This window comes from Rhodamnia argentea, chromosome 7 (assembly GCF_020921035.1).
Source record: "Rhodamnia argentea isolate NSW1041297 chromosome 7, ASM2092103v1, whole genome shotgun sequence".
In the NCBI taxonomy this organism is placed as follows: Eukaryota; Viridiplantae; Streptophyta; class Magnoliopsida; order Myrtales; family Myrtaceae; genus Rhodamnia; species Rhodamnia argentea.
The window spans coordinates 4,382,389-4,400,385 of record NC_063156.1 but is presented as its reverse complement, the minus strand read 5'-3'; the positions used below and the strand labels follow the sequence as shown (position 1 = coordinate 4,400,385).

At 39.9% G+C, this 17,997-nt stretch overlaps 3 protein-coding genes across 11 annotated transcripts; all 3 read left to right on the top strand.

Moving 5' to 3' along the window:
- Window positions 1–77: 77 nt before the first annotated feature.
- LOC115750871 lies at window positions 78–15,830 on the top strand. 5 transcript variants are annotated; one of them, XR_007199090.1, is made up of 6 exons: window positions 78–333; window positions 433–505; window positions 1,422–1,486; window positions 2,260–2,369; window positions 3,819–4,177; window positions 15,691–15,830. XR_007199090.1 is itself a non-coding variant. In XM_030688488.2 (5 exons), exons 1-5 carry the CDS (start codon window positions 220–222, stop codon window positions 4,084–4,086), a joined length of 630 nt encoding a protein of 209 aa, XP_030544348.1. In that variant the 5' UTR covers window positions 78–219; the 3' UTR covers window positions 4,087–4,324. The 5 variants fall into 5 exon arrangements, 4 of the variants coding, with proteins under 4 accessions (XP_030544348.1, XP_048137598.1, XP_048137599.1 ...); XM_030688488.2 differs by lacking the exon at window positions 15,691–15,830 and having other exon boundaries at window positions 3,819–4,324; XM_048281641.1 differs by lacking the exon at window positions 15,691–15,830 and having other exon boundaries at window positions 2,260–2,350; window positions 2,725–3,961.
- LOC115750867 (protein disulfide isomerase-like 2-3) lies at window positions 5,461–10,608 on the top strand. The gene is made up of 9 exons (XM_030688483.2): window positions 5,461–5,694; window positions 6,279–6,437; window positions 6,765–6,878; window positions 7,952–8,109; window positions 8,791–8,890; window positions 9,390–9,566; window positions 9,649–9,794; window positions 9,952–10,098; window positions 10,187–10,608. The coding sequence occupies exons 1-9, from the start codon at window positions 5,563–5,565 to the stop codon at window positions 10,359–10,361; spliced, it is 1,308 nt and encodes a 435-aa protein (XP_030544343.1). The 5' UTR covers window positions 5,461–5,562; the 3' UTR covers window positions 10,362–10,608.
- On the top strand, window positions 12,731–17,035 carry LOC115750866 (probable lipid-A-disaccharide synthase, mitochondrial). Of its 5 annotated transcripts, none has more exons than XM_048281635.1 (8): window positions 12,732–13,101; window positions 13,723–13,822; window positions 13,964–14,069; window positions 14,163–14,245; window positions 14,320–14,386; window positions 15,106–15,344; window positions 15,869–16,095; window positions 16,490–17,035. In XM_048281635.1, the coding sequence occupies exons 1-8, from the start codon at window positions 12,857–12,859 to the stop codon at window positions 16,680–16,682; spliced, it is 1,260 nt and encodes a 419-aa protein (XP_048137592.1). In that variant the 5' UTR covers window positions 12,732–12,856; the 3' UTR covers window positions 16,683–17,035. The 5 variants fall into 5 exon arrangements, with proteins under 5 accessions (XP_048137594.1, XP_048137592.1, XP_030544341.1 ...); XM_030688481.2 differs by adding an exon at window positions 14,590–14,665 and having other exon boundaries at window positions 14,163–14,386; XM_030688482.2 differs by adding an exon at window positions 14,590–14,665 and having other exon boundaries at window positions 12,973–13,105; window positions 13,727–13,822; window positions 14,163–14,386.
- The last annotated feature ends 962 nt before the right edge of the window (window positions 17,036–17,997 follow it).

The window sequence follows — 17,997 nt, the reverse complement described above, 5'->3', positions numbered from 1 at the left end:
GTCAGCTTCCACTTTTTCGAAGCTCAAACGAACCAAACGATTTCTGACAAAAAAAAAACCAGAGAGAGAGAGAACACCAAGCGATTCCCTCCGCGAAACTTCGTGTTGTACGGCGGGTACGAAGGAATCGTCGAGCTTTGAGTCTGTGATTCAGAGCGAGGACGGAGGAGCAACCCGACTTTCCTCGGTTTGGTTCCCGTTCGCGACGGAGCCGTAAGCATGCAGAGGCTGCGGAGAGGGACGTCCCTCTTCGGCAGCTTAGCAGCGCCTCAATTGAAGAAGAAAGCCCTCAATTCGTGGGCCGCGGTTCAGGACACTTTTTTCTCCACCAAGGTTCGATTGATTGAAGACATGAAAAAAGAAAACTGTAATTTGTTCGGAGTTCGATTCGATTGTTGTCACTGTTGATTTCGTTCCGGTCGTTTGGTTTAGGATACTTTCGAGAGGCACAGGGTGGTGTTCACTGTTGGAACTTCGATAGCTTCGGTGGCGACGGCATGGGCAGGTGATGTGTGGTGTTTCGCTTCGTGCTTTGCTTTTTCTCTTTTAGCTCGGGGCTACTTCCGTTTAATAATTGGTCATGAAGGCTGTAGATTTCGGTGATTGAATTGGCGCCTTATTGAATTTGTGGGAACTTGATAATTTGCAATTATTTTGGGATTCTTGTGAATTGAGGGGTATGAATCGCGAAGACCTACTAGAAAGCAATTGGTAAGCAATAGAAGAGTTTGTTGCCACTGACCACATCTGGAGGGGATCTGTACGTAATAAACTTAGGTTTTCCAGGCTGTTTAGCTTCAGTAAGTTATGGTGCTAGAAAGGGTTCTTGATTGACATTAATGAGCCATATGTCTGCTCATCTCATTCCTGGGTTCTAAGATGTGTGCCGGCGTAGGAGCGCTTAAGCATCGTTTTATCACGTGGAGAGACGGACCTTGAGATCCTGCAGTCTTGACTTCAGCGATGGCTGAAAACTGAAGTTTTCATCGACGAGGATACTGTTTTGTGCTTGTGAAGATTATGAAAAATCTGATACTTTGCCGGTTCTACGAGATGAATGTAGGTCCTTTATTGTATTAGTCCTTATTTGCCCAATGCGAGTACAAACAAGATTTTAACATGCAAATACTCACAGGTGGAAGAAATGCAGTTTTTGTCATTTGCTTTTCTTGAGCCTTGTGGTCACTAGTCTTGCAAGACTAGTTTGAGGGCTTTCAAGATCTTATGAGTCATTAGTTGGCGTGGCGCCTTGCACATTAGATAAAGAGAATGCTGTTATTAACATGTTCGAGGAACTTCGTTGCTTATGTCAGAATTGTAGTTATGCTGCGCGTTGACTTAAGTGCATGTATCTTTCCTGCATCATTACATCCTTAAAGTTATTTGTAATTTGGTTCATTGGTTTGTAATTTATGCTGCAGGTTATTCTATACGTCACTATCATGAAACTAAAGTTGATCAAAGGCTTGAATCAATAGAAAGAGCTGTGAGTATCTTTCTTTTGCATTTGAAGTTTATGTGGTATTGTTTTCTCTAGGTGGAGGTGCTACTCTGCTGTTTGTCATGTGTGGGAAGGTGATAAAACTTTTAATGAAGATTCCAAGACTGCCAAAAAGGAACGCAGTGAATTTATTCTTCTTTTATTTTTGCGTGTCAGAATAGATTAAATAATAAATTTTGAGGGATCAATGAAATGCTTCCTAGATGGATGGCAACATCTGCATTGCCAATGCATTTTCCGTCTCAATCTTTCTAGTCTTTGTATAATTCAAATAATTTCTACATTTCCCGTTTTTTGGCTGTTAAGATCTTGTGTTTCCTCTTCGGTATTCACAATTTCAGATCAAGTAACTTCTCTTCCGCAAGGAAGTATTTCTATTCCTGCAGTGTAACTGGACAGACATGGCCGTGGTGGTTGAATTTCAGACTTCTATAAGTCATCTCATAAAACCCTGTCATGTTGTTCTTTATTGAAAGTTGCTTTGTATTCAAACCCTTTTTTTTAAACTTGATCTAGTCTAAACAAGTCCTTGTCAAGTTCGAGAAGGTGTCGTCAGCCTATCTTTTGCTTGACTTGGATGTGGCATTATCCTTGCCTTTTTCTTTCTTTTGCCTGTATTGATTGGGATTTCTGAATCAAGCATGCTTTCTAACATCACGTATCAGTTCTACCCAATCCATTTTTTTTTTCTATCCTCTCTTGTTACTTGGCATCACTTCTTGCATCTAAGATGAGTGCTTATTGTTGTTCTCCGACAGATGAAGGATAATTATCAATTTGAACATGGGGAAATTAAGAAGATTGTTGGTCGAGAAAGTTCCAGTACTGCGGCTTGTATTGCCACTGCTGGTACCACTTTAGTGATTGGGTTGGTCCATGTTCACTTCCTTTCCTGCTCTTTATTGTCGATGCATTTTTTTTTTCCCTTTTTTCACTCTTTTAAAAGGCAAAGGCAGAACTGTAGCTGTTAGCAATATTGTTGTTATAATATCTCATGAAGTAATACCATGATGGATGAATCTATGAGGATTTGGACGAATCTATGAGGATTTGGACGAATCTGTCCAGCCACAATGAGCTTGGTCTCATTTTTGGACTAACCTTAAAACTTTATTCCAGTTTAAAATTTTTTATGTTTGGGAATGCCATGGTAGGATGGGATTCCAATCTATGGGGTGGTTGGTAGAACAAGTTTTGTGCAATTTGACTTGCAGCTTGAACAGATCTCTGTGCAATTTTCGTTCTTTAGTATGAAGAGGGGCAGAACACCATGATCACAGTTATCCAGTTCCAGAATTCAAGTATGCTTAGTATGCAATTTGACTTGTGTTCCAATGTAAGAGTTGGCAAATGAAAGCATGGTGAAAGAGGAGGTTGGTTAAGATGCATACTCAAGAAATGAACATTATCTTATAAGCTGCTTGAAGTGCATCATTAGAGAAAACAGTAGGAATGTGCATGCTTCTCCCTTCTTTGGACCAGATGATACAGCAAGTATATGAAACTTTACCCCTTTTACGCTCTAATAATTGATCATTTTTCTGTTCAATCAAGTACATCAACTTTTCAAGGTTGGCTTAATGTGAGGCATTTGCTAAAATTGCGAACAGAAAACACCAATGCGGATAAATGCCATTAAAAGTTATTAATTGTCCATATTGGTGTCTAGTGAGGCCTCTTGAGATGATGTTATGTTGGCAAAGACATATTGGAGGGTTGAGATCGTCCAAGTCAACACCTTCTCTCCCTCCTCTTCACCCAACATGTAAATTGAGATGACATAACTTTTGTTGAGTAGACAAGCCATGTCGTTGTGCTCGACTTTCGCTGAGTAAGCAAGCCTCAATAGCCAAATCACGTGACATGGCAACAATTTTTTTTCACTGATTCCTCATATTGAGCCAAATTTCAAAAGTTGAGATATTTAATTGAACAAAAAGAAGTTTAGGTGCTTGATCGTAAAACAGACAAAAGCTCAAATACTTGTGATGTCATTACATCCCTTTTTTTTGGTTTTGTTGGAAGAAGCTAGAACAGTGAAATAAACAGGTGTGCTACTTGTCTCAAGACATGGGTGTGGTACCTCCTATTAGTAGAAGAAATTGGCTTTGCTTATATTTGTTCATGGTTTTGACTGTGGACTGAAAATTGGAATTCCCTGGCAGAGATCACTGCTTGGTGATCCTTTTCCATGGGTTCCAAAGTGTTCTGATTTTCTTTGCGGGAGTTTATTCGAACTGTGTTGAAGTTGAAATGGATGTTTCTGATTCTTATCTTACACTCATTCCTTATTGTCTTGTCTTCGCTATGATTGCAGCTATGCCTTGGGTTGGCGAGGTGGAAGATGGTATGCAAATAGGAAGTTTAGAAGGGAGCAGATGAAATTGTTGGGGCAGATTAAGCCGAGGAGGTGGGAATTGCTGGGCCGGATGAAGCCGAAAGGATTGAAACTCCAATTCTTGAGAAGATCATTGGCCAAGAACCGGGCGGCCGAGTCCACAACTGAGGCATCCGAGAATTTACTAGAAGGTGCTACTGCTGCACGCAATATTGGAGAGTCCTCTCGCACTTGTTCGCAGTTATAGACATTGGCAGCTGACCTATCACCAACTCTGCTGATCCAAGTGAATGATATTGTGTTCTGGGCATATGAGGTTCTGCTAGGATAAGAAGATTCGGCGTTCTTATTGATCTCCGAAGAGGGTTCAGTTTGTCCTTTCATCTGTTTTCCTTGGAGATGGGTTGGCTGCAACTATATCTTGTGCATACGAGATATGATATATAGACATGGAGAGAACCTTAGGATAGTGTCATGACTCGTGAGTCCTTTAAGTCTCGTCGGAGGGCTTTTTGCGAATTGCATACGGGGGGAGTGTTGCTTTCAGGCCTTGTTCGCTAGTGGGGAGTCTTAGGAAGGGAATGGGCATGAGGCATTAGCGGCCATTGATCCTTTGTTATTTTTACCTCTCCTATCGCTCGCTCTCATTTTGCTGACTCGCGGGAGTCGAAACCTGTACTCATGATACTAGCGGCCCCACCCCTCATTACCATCAAAACCAGATGTGGCCATTGATCTTGTTAAATGACAGGGAATAAGAGTGAGTCGTGGGGATGGAATGTCCTCATTCTCCTGCGTCAAAATTCAGAAAAAATAATATACAATTCTATATGTCGATTTTTGTTTATTTATTTTATTAGATTCACTGGCAGTGTAAAATATAAGGTACGTCATCACCTTTGTATGATTGACAAGTGAAATTTTTTCACTTCAATACTAGAAAATAAAAATTAGATCGCGAGTATTTCAAGAATTGGAGAAAAAAATGTGTTTTTGTCGGGGTAATTTATGATTTGGAAAATACTATTTTGAAAATGATTATCTATATTATCTTATCTTTTTCTAACTGTAATCGAGGGTGACTTCCTCTGGGCTTTGTTGTTATGAGTACTAAAAGGTTATTGTAATTTGGGTTTGGTTCCGCATGTCCTTCAAAAGACTTAAACGTTGGTCCGAGGCCTATTTCAAGACTTTCAATTCCTATCAGAAAGAATTACGGAAATAAATTTTCAGTTTTTCGTTAAGTCTTTGTAAGTCCACATAATAAATGGTTATCAATATTGCGTTATTTTCTTCTGAATTGTTGAGGGTGATAGTTCAGTTTTGTAAGTGAGATCAATTCCGAGAAATTAATTTTAAATAGTCAATTTTTTGCGAAACAAATTTTTAAGCGGAGCCCGGGAAAAAAAAACTGACAGGAAAATGGAAAATGATTGGCCCACTGGGCTAATTACTGGCCACGGCTGTGAGAAAATGGAGCACGAAATTGCGGTGCATCCGCAAAACCTGGTGACGTGTAAGAATCCTATTGGCGAGAACACGTTGCCTCAGGCTACGAGTGGAAAAGCCCTCACCCCCTCGGGACGGGCCATGGTTTTTCTTCTTCTTCTTCCGACTGACCCTGTGTAGTAAAGATAGCTCTGAGAGGTTTCTGCTCTGTTTCTGAGACTCTCTGCTAATCGACGAGCGAAAGAGAGAGAGAGAGAGAGAGAGAGAGAGAGAGATGCGTAGATCACAATCGGTGTCGTTAGTTTGTGCAATCGCGTGGCTCCTATTCGCATTTGATTCGTGTGATGCATTGTACGGCCCCTCCTCTCCAGTGGTTCAGCTCAACCCTTCCAACTTCAAGAGCAAGGTAATCGCCATCTTCTGATCCGTGTTTGAATTCTGTTGTCGAGCTCAAGTTTCCCGTGCTCTCGGTTCATTCCGCGTCGCGTTCGGTGGCATTAGCTTCTACTGTTCCTTTGATGCTGTTCCTCTTCCTTCGGAGATGTTCGAGTGTTATAGATTATATGAGGCACGAGACTCGCGCGTATTGAACGTTCTTTTTCTGCGGCCGGAGTGGCAGCCCTTAAGATGCGCTTCTTTTTCTTCTTTCTTGATGCGCGAGTCCCTTTTACGCTAGGTGCTTCCTCATCATGTTTAGTTTTGTAATCTCGTTACTCATTTCTCTGATCTAGAACCCTTGAATGTCAGTCTCTTGCTTTACTTCTTGAGCATTGGGTGTCTGGTCTTGGACAGCATAATAGTGAAGCCAAGGGTGCTTGATTTCGTGCAAGGGCGACCTTTATTTGCCGAATGCAATTCCTGCAGCGGCTACAGTGCTCTTAAACTTGTTGTCCTTCTATTTTTCTGTTACCTTAGTGATCTGTTGGTCTATCATTCTTGTAATTGTAAGAGCTAAACGGATTTAAATTATTCCAAACTTGTGTTTTGCAGGTTTTGAATTCGAATGGAGTCGTTTTGGTCGAGTTCTTTGCACCTTGGTGTGGCCATTGTAAAGCTCTAACACCAACGTGGGAAAAGGCAGCTACTGTATTGAAAGGGGTAGCCACTGTGGCAGCTCTAGATGCTGATGCACACCAGTCCCTCGCTCAGGTTTCCCTCCATAGGAATTCTTTAGCTGATGGATTCAATTTTTGGTTCTCAAAACTCGAAGTTCAGTTTGAGAGTTTCTTGTCCCTCAATTCAGTGGAAGGACCTTTAGGCACCGCAAAGCACGAGAAATAGACAGCACTAGTTTCTCATGGGTTCTTCAAATCCATACTCAGACACGGATGATTCATAAAATTAGCCCCTGAAGCGATTTCTTTCCCTTTCTATGATTCTATGCAGCATGTAACACTTGTTATAAGGAACTTAGATATCCTGGCATTGTGTCCCCTTGCCTCTCTGATTATGTACTTTTGTCTACTTATTGTATAGGAGTATGGAATTAAGGGCTTTCCAACCATAAAGGTGTTTGTACCTGGGCAGCCTCCTATTGATTACCAAGGAGCAAGGGATGTCAAACCTATTGCAGAATTTGCACTAAAACAGGTCTGTTTTTATTTCTCTCTTGATCGGACTTATGGATTACTCTGTTTATGTTTTTGTCATCTACGCATTTCCACAAAAGAGTTTATATAGGATTTTGATCATTGCTTGCCAGCTTAATTAGGGAATTAAACTTAAGGTAAGCTTAACTTGCATTATTTTGTTGGCTGTGAAACTAACTGAAAGCCATGACCATTCCTCAATAACAATAAGAAGAGGTTTTAGTGGCCACTAACACCTCTCTGCCTTATGGAGCAATACAATTGAGAAATCTGTATAAATAACCCTAGACACATTATTGATCTCACAATATTATTTCTAAATGACTAAACCCAAATTTCCTCAAGGTCGAGTCTATTTTTTTATTTCTCTTTCATCCTTTCCATGGACTTTAACATGCTCTGCGCAAACAGTTGTTCCACTGTAGTATTTTGTCTCCTGATGGCTTGCAATAAAGCCACAAGAAGTAACTATTCGCTGTTGCATGGAATCTCTAAGATTATCATAGAGCGGTCTTTATGGGATGGAGCTGGGGGGGACCATATTTGACCGTCTTAGAACACAGTAATAGTCAAGGTTGTTGAATAGTCCAGCTTGGGAGAAAGGGTGTCTGAGGGACCAGATCATGAGATCTTTCTGGGCCTCCTAAGATCATGACAATTGATGTGAACATAGAATTTTGTTCAAATGATAACAAACTATAAAGAATTAATACTTAAAGGACGTAAAACATCTCTAGATCCAGAATTTTAGGTTTAGCCTTCATCTTCAATACATAATATTAGTTTCAAATATTATATATCTTCTTCCAGGCTCAGGCATAGTATATTCCCATGGGTTTGCATTCATGATATAGAATGTGTCTCCGCACTAAAATTAACTACAGAACATAAATGCCTTTGCCTTGTGACTATTAAAATTTTCAATTAGTAAACGCATTATCATGTCATAGATTGTGTTCAACTTGGTAATATACTTTGAAAAGCAGAATTGTGTCTCCTCTTAAGTGGTTAGTTATCTACTAAACAGAGAATGTGTGGATGTGTTCGATTCTTAATGGTTGTATCTGTGTGCAGGTTAAGGCACTTCTCAAAGACCGCTTAAATGGTAAATCAACTGGAGGATCAAGTGAGAAATCTGAACCTAATGCGTCGGTTGAACTGACTTCCAGCAATTTTGATGAGTTGGTTCTCAAAAGTAAAGAACTCTGGGTTGTAGAATTTTTTGCTCCATGGTACATTCCGTTTTCTTGATGGCTGATCTCTTTGGTTTGATTTATGGGTAGTCTGTTTATTGCTTGTTGCAAATAAGTCTTAGTTTTCTTTAGTCATCTCTTGTTTATGTATATAAGCACAGTACTGACAGAAGAAATTTTAGAGAAGTCTAGATCTTAGTCAGATACAAGCTAGTAATTTGATTACTGAAACTTTTTCTTGAGAATTGGTGCACGATGGTATGATTACAGTGTAGTATGTCACCGACCGATCATTACTACCTACTGTTTCTGTCAGTATGAGTTTGATTTTCCCCTTGTATTAGGAGTCCATATCTATTTTCATTGATTGTAAAGTTATTTGGTTTTTTTATGTTTATGTTGCTAAAACAAAGTTCTGCATCTTTGAATAGTGAAAACAGCTGTATTAATACGGAGGAGAATCATCTCGATAAGAGCAACTTTTATGCACTTTGTCTCTTTTCGCCAATTTTAACTGTTGCTCCTTTATTGATTGAAAGTTATTATTTTTTTTTTGTTTATGTTGCTAAAACAAAGTTATGCATCTTTGAATTGTGAAAGCAGCTGTTATAATAAGAAGGGGAAATCATCTCAATAAGAACAACTGCTATGCACTTTGTCTCTTTTTTGATTTTATATTTTTAATGGCCAATGAAGTCTATGCCTCTTGTGCTTTTGAAGGTGTGGTCACTGTAAAAAACTGGCACCTGAGTGGAAGAAGGCTGCCAATAATTTGAAAGGAAAAGTGAAGTTGGGACATGTTGACTGTGACGCCGAGAAGGTAGTATATTTTAATTCCACATTTAGTAGGAGATGGTCCTTCCATTTATTTATTTTCGATGTCTTCATCATTATAACAAATAGAAAGTTGGTAGTAATCTTTGCTTCTACATGCAATTGTCTTCATTTAATGAAGGCTTGAGCCCCTACATGTTTATAAGTATTATTATCATCGTCATTTCAAACTTTAATCTGTTACCTGATTGGATTGACATCCTAAAGGAACTCCCTTTATTTTGCCACAAAAATTGATATAGCCTCAGTGAACCTTAGTAAATAATCATATCATCATACATCGATTTAACTGTCAATTCTTTCAATGGGAAAAACTTCATATTTTTGGGGATTGTCCGGGGAAATGATTTCGAAATGAAATACTTCTTTTGGCAAGCTCCAACCCTTAGTTTTCTAGCTAGTGCACACTGACAAATATCTCAATGTTTTTAACACCTTTTGAAAAGTTTTTCCTCTGTACAATTCTGATCAATTGGGATTGCCAGTCTTTAATGAGCAGGTACAATGTGCAAGGCTTCCCTACTATCCTCGTATTTGGTGCTGACAAAGACAGTCCAATTCCTTATGAGGGTGCTAGAACTGCCTCTGCTATTGAATCCTTTGCTCTAGAGCAGCTGGAGACAAATGTTGCTCCTCCTGAAGTGACTGAGCTGACCAGCCAAGTAAGTTCTTCTGATGGCTGTAAATCTCTGCTTCTTTCACTTTTAGAGACTCCGCTAGCATGACATGTCATTTTCTCAAAAGGATGTTATGGAGGAGAAATGCGGTAAAGCTGCCATCTGTTTTGTTGCTTTCTTACCTGATATCTTGGACACCAAGGCAGAAGGAAGAAACAGATATGTTCAGATGCTGTTGTCAGTAGCAGAAAAGTTTAAAAGAAGTCCTTACAGGTTAGTAGCTGTGGTTTCGCTCACTGAATTTTGTCTGTGGCACTTATGCATATGCTAACAATTGGATCCTTTTTAACATTTTCTGTGGTAAATGCCTGTGGTTTCCAACCATGGTTTAGTGAAGCTCATTTAAAAACTTGAACTCCCCCTGGTGCAGTTATGTTTGGGCCGCCGCCGGTAAGCAGCCAGATCTAGAGAAACTTGTTGGTGTCGGCGGATATGGGTACCCCGCATTGGTTGCACTAAATGCAAAGAAAGGCGCATATGCCCCGCTTCGGAGTGCATTCGAACTTAACCATATTGTGTAAGTCTTAAACCCTGCGCTACTTAAGCATCAATTTGACAATGCGTATAAATAGTTTGACCTATAATACTCAATTTCGGCCTGTCAGAGAGTTTGTGAGGGAAGCCGGGCTTGGTGGCAAGGGCAATTTGCCTTTTGAAGGCACCCCCGTGATCGCGAAGACGGAGCCATGGGATGGTAAAGACGGAGAGATTTTTGAAGAGGACGAATTCTCTCTCGACGAACTAATGGGCGAGGATGCACCAAACAAGGATGAGTTATGACCAATTCACACTCGGAAACAGAATGAGGAGGCCCGGCAAAATTGAGTATTTGCTTTTGGATATTGCTGAGTTGTAGTGGAAAGTCAGATGTTTGTTTTGCTGGTGTACCTGTTCTTAGTTTTCTGGTTGTGAGATTATTCTCCTGACTCAGATAATAGTTGGTCAGACAGGTCAATCTTATTTGGCTCAAATATGAGAATTCTGGGAAAAGACCAAAAACTTACCTCACTTTTGACCCAATGGCCACATACATCTCTCTTTTTGGCAAATACCATTCATATACCCCTAAGCAAAATCCAACATTAAAAAGACCGAATTGTTCCTTTTTGCAGACTCATTTAACATCTGAATGTTTTCGGTGAGTGTGGGAATTTAAAATTCAGGGATGAGCATTTTCAGAAAGGAAATAATATTTCCATAAACAGGGACATGAGGGTAATTATTGTGAAGGTGTAAAATGATATTTAAAGGTAAAATTTATGAATGGATGATCTATTTTCGCATTTTTTCCTTATGTAATCGACTAAACTTTGGTGAAGTCTCCAATTTAACTTTGTAATGTGTTGCAATGCAACGTCCCCATTTTTATGCAGCTCCCGTGCATGCTGCTATCGGAAACCACACAGCTCGTCTTTTCTCGGCACTCGGTGCGTTGTGGAGGACCCATTGGAAAGTCGAAATTCATGCTCATGTCTGTTCTTTGAGAATATTCACTCCTTTATTTCTAAGTTTCGAAAGACGCTGGTAAATCTATATCGCACGATTTTACATCGTTAGTCTAGTTTGTAACGTTTCCCTCCCTCGAATTCGATTTAGTCCGTCAAACTCAAGAGTTCAGTTTTTCTAAGTTGGTCTCTAATGTATAAGGCGAGATAAATTATTAGAGAGCCACGGCTAAATGATGGAAAAACAAACAAGAGGTCCATATATGCACGTCACTATGAGACCCTCTTTTGAGAAAAAAAGAAGAAGGCTCAGTTTCATACCATTATTTGAGATTTTGCCTTTTCGAGTAACAAAAGTTTAATTTTGCAAGGGTGCTTTTGGACTTCAAAAAGTGATTCAAATTCAAATGCACTCCTAGGATGCGTTTGGATTGACATTTGTAAGGAACTTTGAGGCCCCAAGGCCTCTTGGATAAATGCAAATGACTTTTAGCAATTCTTTTTTGAAGAACTTTTGGGAAATTTCATTTCCAAAGGGCCTTTGGCCCAAGACAAGCTCGGAAGTCGTTCAAAAAGCAGCATTCTCAAAATGCAAGTCTTGATATTGCTCACTGTTAATTGGTACTGTTCGAGTGCATTTGGTTCCGCATTTACAAGGAGCTTTGATGACCTAAAGTCTTTTTGGTAAATGCAAATGACTTTTGACAAAATTTTTTGGATAACTTTGAGATTGCATTTTCAAAGGCCTCTTATCCAAGGCAAGTTAGCAGGTCCTTTGAAAAGTCGCATTCCCGGAATGTAAGTTTTGGCATTGTCAACTGTTCATTGGCTTTGTTAATATCGATATAAACTAAAGGGATACCTGTGACAATTTTATCTCAAAAATACATCTTTAACAAAATTTACTCCAAACCGGTACACATGTGACAAATTTACCGTTCATTAGTTTTCGTTAAAATTTATCGTCAAATTATCGATTTGGATGGCACATGTCAATTGTCGGATGTACACATTTAGGATTTTTACCCTCTATTTATCTCAGAAGTATCAATTTCCAGTTTTTTGTGGTATTTATCCAATTTAACAAAAACTAACGGAGGGTAAATTTGTCATATGTGTATAAGTTTGAGGTTTTTAATGGTCAAAATAATAAGTTTAGGGTAAATTTGTCACAGATGTATCAAATTGGGATTTTTTATGGTAAAAAATATTTTATGATAAATTTGTCACAGGTGTACCAGTTTGAGGTTTTTTGTATTTAAAAAAATAATTTGGGTAAATTTATCACATGTATACCAATTTGAAATTTTTCATGGCATTAACCCTAAACTCGTTCCACATCTAGTGGGTAATTTTCTACTTTAAAAGTGAGGTTTGCCTCACTTTCTGGTTTTCAATAAATTTCTGTGCATTATTCACTGTCTGTAAAAGGAAATAACTCTTTTTGTTCTTTATTTCAATTTTTTTCCTGAAAATTTTCACAAAATGTAAAATTATTAAACGTCTTTAAAGCGGAAGAATCAAACAATTATGAACAAATAAATTTGATATCCCGTCGAAAAAAATTCTTCTTTACTTGGAGAAAACTTTCGTGTACTTGGGGCGGATTGGGAACCTCATTTTTCTACTGAAGATTTACCAATCGCGTTTCGCGGACCCGTAAAATTTCACCTGTTCTCGGCAACCCGAGGCAACGTTCTACAAGGAACCTTCCCTTCTACTTGCTTCTTCATCTCGGTCCAAAGCTCAATATTTTTCCTCTTAACCATTTCGTTTCGGTGGCTACACAGCGCAGTCTTCGGCCATGATGTGACGATTGATCCCCTGGAAATGGTGATGGCGCTCAGAACAGTGTGGAGGCTATACGGAAATCGCCGTAGACCGTGCGTTTTGGGTGTATGGAGAAGCCACGCCTCGATCTCGGGCAACTCCGTGCTGGGCATGGCGGCGAGAGATGGCGAGTTGAGAGCGTTCGTCGTTGCAGGGGAGGTTTCGGGGGACACCATCGCTTCTCGCCTCATGACCGCTCTCAAGACTCTATCTCCTTTTCCGGTTCGTTTCGCCGGCGTCGGAGGGTAATGATATCGCCACTTATTTCTAGCACTTGTATGTTCTTTTAGTTCTTTACTTGAACTTTTGGGTGAATTTGAAATTGGGTCGGTGTTTGATTGATGCTATGTGCTTTCTGTGCTGCTCTTGAGTTCAGCATTCTCATGTGATAAGAGAAAAGTTACCATTTGAATTAGAGGTAAAAAAAAGTTCTTGTTGAAATTTGTGTGAATGAGGCACCTCTCCTCGTCCATCAATCCCATTCGTGGATCTCTTAGTTACTATGGAAGAACCTCCTCGGACAGTAACATCGATCCAGTCTAGTCAGCTTTCAGTCCTGGGCTATTTGACCTTCTTTAACGCGATCCTGTAAAACGCTCTTATTGAGGCTAGGCTTATGGCCGACTACTCATTATTATTCGAGAGCAGGGGAACTTCGAGGGAAGCTGTCTTCTCCGGGAAAACTCTGGTGATAAATATGCATTCACTCAACTTTGTTTCCTGGATTAAGCTAAAAAAAGGTCATCGTCAAGGAGATTGCTTTGGCGTTATACTGAAAAAGTCCTGCATAAATTGAAGGGTAAGAACATAAATTGTTGTTTTATCGGGTTTTCCTCACTGTAGGACTTGTCTCCGTGCTATCTCAGGGTGATGATGTCTAAGCAGGGGTTGAAAAGCCTCTTTCCTATGGAGGATATTTCAGTGATGGGCATCTGGGAACTAATGCCTCATTTGGGTAAAATCAGAGTGAGTATGGAGCGATGCCAATGTTATGTTTGTGCATTTCAAGAAGCATTTAAAATTCTCCTGTTGTTTTTTCTTACGCTTTTGGTGGTTTATATGATGTTTTTTTAAGTTGTCTATAAATACTGGAGTTTAAATTGACAGGTGAAATTGAAGGAAACAGTGGATGCTGCTCTTCTGTTTCAGCCTCACGTTGTGGTGACAGTGGATTCCAAGGGTTTCTCTTTCCGTCTCCTGAAGCTGCTGAGGGGTAACTTGTAATGCCTTGGAGTAGTCCAAATCATTTTCACATAGTGCTTCTGCAGATTGTGTGGTATAGGGAAATTGGACTGTGCTTTTGCAGCTAGACATTCTCAGCAATATGCGGATGGCCCTATTCACTTCCATTATGTTGCACCTTCATTCTGGGCATGGAAAGGGGGTCAGGCTAGACTAAAGAACCTTGCTAAGTTTGTGGACCACATTTTCTGTATACTCCCAAATGAGGCCGAAGTTTGCGAGTCGAATGGACTGTCAGCGAATTTTGTGGGCCACCCTATATTAGAAGATGCCTTGGAGTTGAATCAGGTACTCAGTTGAAGTCATTTGGGGGTCTTTTTTGCTCAATAATTCTTCTAGCACTTAGGTTTTGCTAACTGAGCTAGTGCCTGCCCCATCTGAACATGTTTACTTGTTTTAAGATTTTGAAATGACATAATATTTAGTTATTTATGCTTTCTATTTGCTCTCATGTTGTTCTCTAATGACACCTGAACGAAATGTTTATTTAGGGAGAAGATGCTTCAAGAATATGGAAATTGGCTGGGAGTAGGGAAAACTTTTGGTCCAAACACCAAGTACCTTCGGGTAATGTAAAGGAATGGGTCTTCTGCTTTCACTTAAAAGATTTAACATGCCAGGTTATGCATACTGATCTGTTATCGGAGTGGCATTTTAAGATATTGTGAATGCAGTGGCAAGCTCAGGCAATGTGACTGAAGATAATTCAGTGTCCTAATCTTTCCCTTAACTTTTTCTTCACCAATCTGCACTGGTTATGTTTCCTTGACAAATGAAAAGATGGAGTGCTGTTTTGACCAGAAAAATACCTAGTGCTTTGGCTCTGAGAATGAGATGTAGGCTTATGCTTGAAAAATGAAAGGTCACTTTCAACCATGTTAACCAATTTCGTGCTATTTTTTTCTGTTATCAAATTGTGTGATTGAATTTATTTCTGGAGTCTTGGCCTTTCCATTTGCTGCAAGCCTTCGTTTAACCTGGTTTTGAAACTCTGTTTGGTCCTTAAGGAGGTACAATCATTAGCTTGCTCCCTGGAAGTAGACTGCAAGAGGTTGCACGCATGCTTCCCATCTTTGCAGAGACTGTTACAATGCTAAAATCATCCATCTTGGAGCTTTTAACGGTAATTCACGTAGCACCTAATCAGCATGTGGAGGACTACATAGATGGATTTGTCAGGAAGTGGCCAGTGCCTGTCATATTGATTCCAGGAGGAGAAGCACAGCCAAAATATGAAGCTTTAAGTGTAAGACTTCTTTATATATTTGGTGTGTTAATGAAGTCAAATCATGATTGCAATGTGTTGGATTCAATAGAAGTTTGAGCTTCTCTGGTAGTCCATTTTCCAAAGGTTATTAATTAGGCCAATTCAGTTTGGTAAGTTTCTTTGTCATCAATAGTCTTGTGTTTTGTTGATGCACTACTTTCCACCCTGCTTTAGAGCCTAATTATTGGGTAGACAGTAGCTCATGATGTGAGACTATTAAAATCAATCAACGTGTATAAGTTGACTTGTCAGAAGGGGTAGATACGTGAACAACATAGCTCGCATGGGAATTTCCTCTCTCTAGGACCTGATAGTTCTACATCAGTCGGCATTAGAGTGCCACAATTTGCATGCTTCAACATCCAAATGCAATGTATTGTTGTTACCTCTCATTTTCACAGCAACTATTTTACTAATGGAATCTCGTGTCCGCACCTACAAATTTGGCCGTCATATCTTCTGTCGAAACTTCTGCTTAGTGAACTTAATTAATCTCCTTGCAGGCAAGCAGAATTGCTTTGTGTACTTCTGGCACCGTTGCTGTGGAGATGCAACTTGCGCGGCTACCATGTGTTGTTGCTTACCGAGCTCATTTGCTGACGGAGTTGTTCATTCGCTACAAAGCAAAGATACCATACATCTCTCTCCCCAACATCCTTCTTAATACAAGTGTCATTCCAGAAGCTTTGTTTGAACAATGCACACCTGGGAAACTAACCTCGTTGCTCATGTATGATGTTATCAAACATAATTATTTTCCTTTTCATTTGGTTTTCATTTCTTTCTGATTAAATAGGTTGTTTGTAGCGCCTGTCATATAGATTACCATCTTCATAACAGAGATACAGGTCAGAGTAGTTCTTCAATCACTTGATGCATGAACAGGTTGTATTGAGGTTGAAGTTTCTATACCTTCTGCTTTTGTTAGGACGTAAATTGAAGGAAAAAAAAATTAGACTTGGTGATGGATAGGTTTGATGGAACAAGCAAGTAGGAGTAGTACATGCCAAGTTTTCACTGTCTCCATCTGCATAGATTTGATCTGGCGTAATTAAGTTTTTACGATCTTTAATGGAAAGACTCAATCTTCATGTATCATGATTTGACGGGATGTCTCATCGCAGGGAACTAATCCATGATGAAGGGCTTCGTGAAAAACAAGCTCTGGCTGCGCCGGAAGTTATGAAGCTTCTATGGCCTTCAGAAAAATTAGCAAAGGGAGCACAACGGGAATCAAGCGGCAAGTGTTTGTACGGCAGCCCGAGTATGATAGCTGCATCAACCATCCTAGACTACGTGAAGACAACATCAATATGATGAAAGGTATACTTCATGAAACAAACATACAGTACAGATGAAACTGTTATTTTTTATTAGTTTGGGACTCACGCTGATCGGGTAGAATCATGGACAAGAATTTTTTTTGAAGAGATTACGATCTCGAATGATCTTAATATGGCCCGACTTTATTTATTCTATCAAAATTGCTTGTCGAGTTGAACTGATCTGAGTGGAGTCCCGTTCATGTGAGCATCCTCCGAAAATGGCAACCAGATCGATTGTGATAATAGACTCTAGCAGTAGGGATGCTCTGCTTTGATGGATTTCATTTTTGCACCTCATGATGTATTCTATGCTAGTCTTTTGTATAATAACGTGGAGTATTTCTATGGAGGACAGGCACGCCGACATGTGCCGCTTCTCGCTTGGCCCGAAACATCTATTTCTTTTGTTTTTACGTGTTTTAGGCTTGCGATATGTATACTTTCGACTCTCTTTTTTTACGCGCCTTGTGCTATGCGAGATACATTTTAATCTCTTTACTACTCATGGTAATGTGCGGTGCTATTCTTGTTAATGACTTGATCGATTCAGTCACGACATGCTTAATACCAGATGCAACAGAAAGAAGCAAGACGAAAGAAGAAGAACTGTGTACACATTTGTAAATTTCAAAATAGAGAAAGTTTCAGCTTTTCCATTTTCAGCTCGAAAGTTCTCCGCAAGACCTGCTCAAACTTTGCCTATAGCCGCGATGCCACAGAAAGCTCCAAGTCCATAAATAGCACAAGAAATGTGGCCCATCTATTTAAACACATTCTCCTCCTTGGTCCTTCCCAGAACCAAGATCGATAAACGACAGCAACTAATGGCTACTATGTCCAGAATAATAGTTCTTCTGGCCCTCGGGTCTCTCATGCTCTTCTTGTGCTATAGCGCTGAAGCCGTGGACCCCGGTTCCGCTAGCAATGCTGATGCCATTTCGAGCCCACCGGACGGCGGCACGGACACTGTGAATCAAGAGGACGGCAGTGCCGGGGATGCAGAGGTGATCAAAGCGGCGCCGACCAAGTCCCCAACAACTGATGAGCCAGACCTGCCTGTTATAGAGTCGGAGTTGATTGTTTTGGGACATTAACAAGGCTTATTTATTTTATTTTATTTACTTCGACAACGTTTCGATTTGTAATGGGGCGATTCTTCTTTTGCTTTTTTTCCTCCTTTCAAATTTTCGTGTTCATTCTTTTCCCATAATGGCTTCAGTTCGGATGATGTCTTATCCCCTTCATTTATAAATTAGCAATAGGAATGGTTTCAATATATGAGACTTCGAAAAGAATTCAAATTTCAC

Coding starts and splice junctions, on each gene's coding strand:
- LOC115750866 (XM_030688481.2), top strand. CDS start 12,857: ATGGTGATGGCGCTCAGAACAGTGTGGAGGCTATACGGAAATCGCCGT. Junction 14,666..15,105: donor CAAACACCAAGTACCTTCGG/GTAATGTAAAGG, acceptor TTGGTCCTTAAG/GAGGTACAATCATTAGCTTG. Junction 16,096..16,489: donor AAACTAACCTCGTTGCTCAT/GTATGATGTTAT, acceptor GTCTCATCGCAG/GGAACTAATCCATGATGAAG.
- LOC115750871 (XM_030688488.2), top strand. CDS start 220: ATGCAGAGGCTGCGGAGAGGGACGTCCCTCTTCGGCAGCTTAGCAGCG. Junction 334..432: donor ACACTTTTTTCTCCACCAAG/GTTCGATTGATT, acceptor CGTTTGGTTTAG/GATACTTTCGAGAGGCACAG. Junction 2,370..3,818: donor GGTACCACTTTAGTGATTGG/GTTGGTCCATGT, acceptor CTATGATTGCAG/CTATGCCTTGGGTTGGCGAG.
- LOC115750867 (XM_030688483.2), top strand. CDS start 5,563: ATGCGTAGATCACAATCGGTGTCGTTAGTTTGTGCAATCGCGTGGCTC. Junction 6,438..6,764: donor CACACCAGTCCCTCGCTCAG/GTTTCCCTCCAT, acceptor CTTATTGTATAG/GAGTATGGAATTAAGGGCTT. Junction 8,891..9,389: donor TTGACTGTGACGCCGAGAAG/GTAGTATATTTT, acceptor TGGGATTGCCAG/TCTTTAATGAGCAGGTACAA.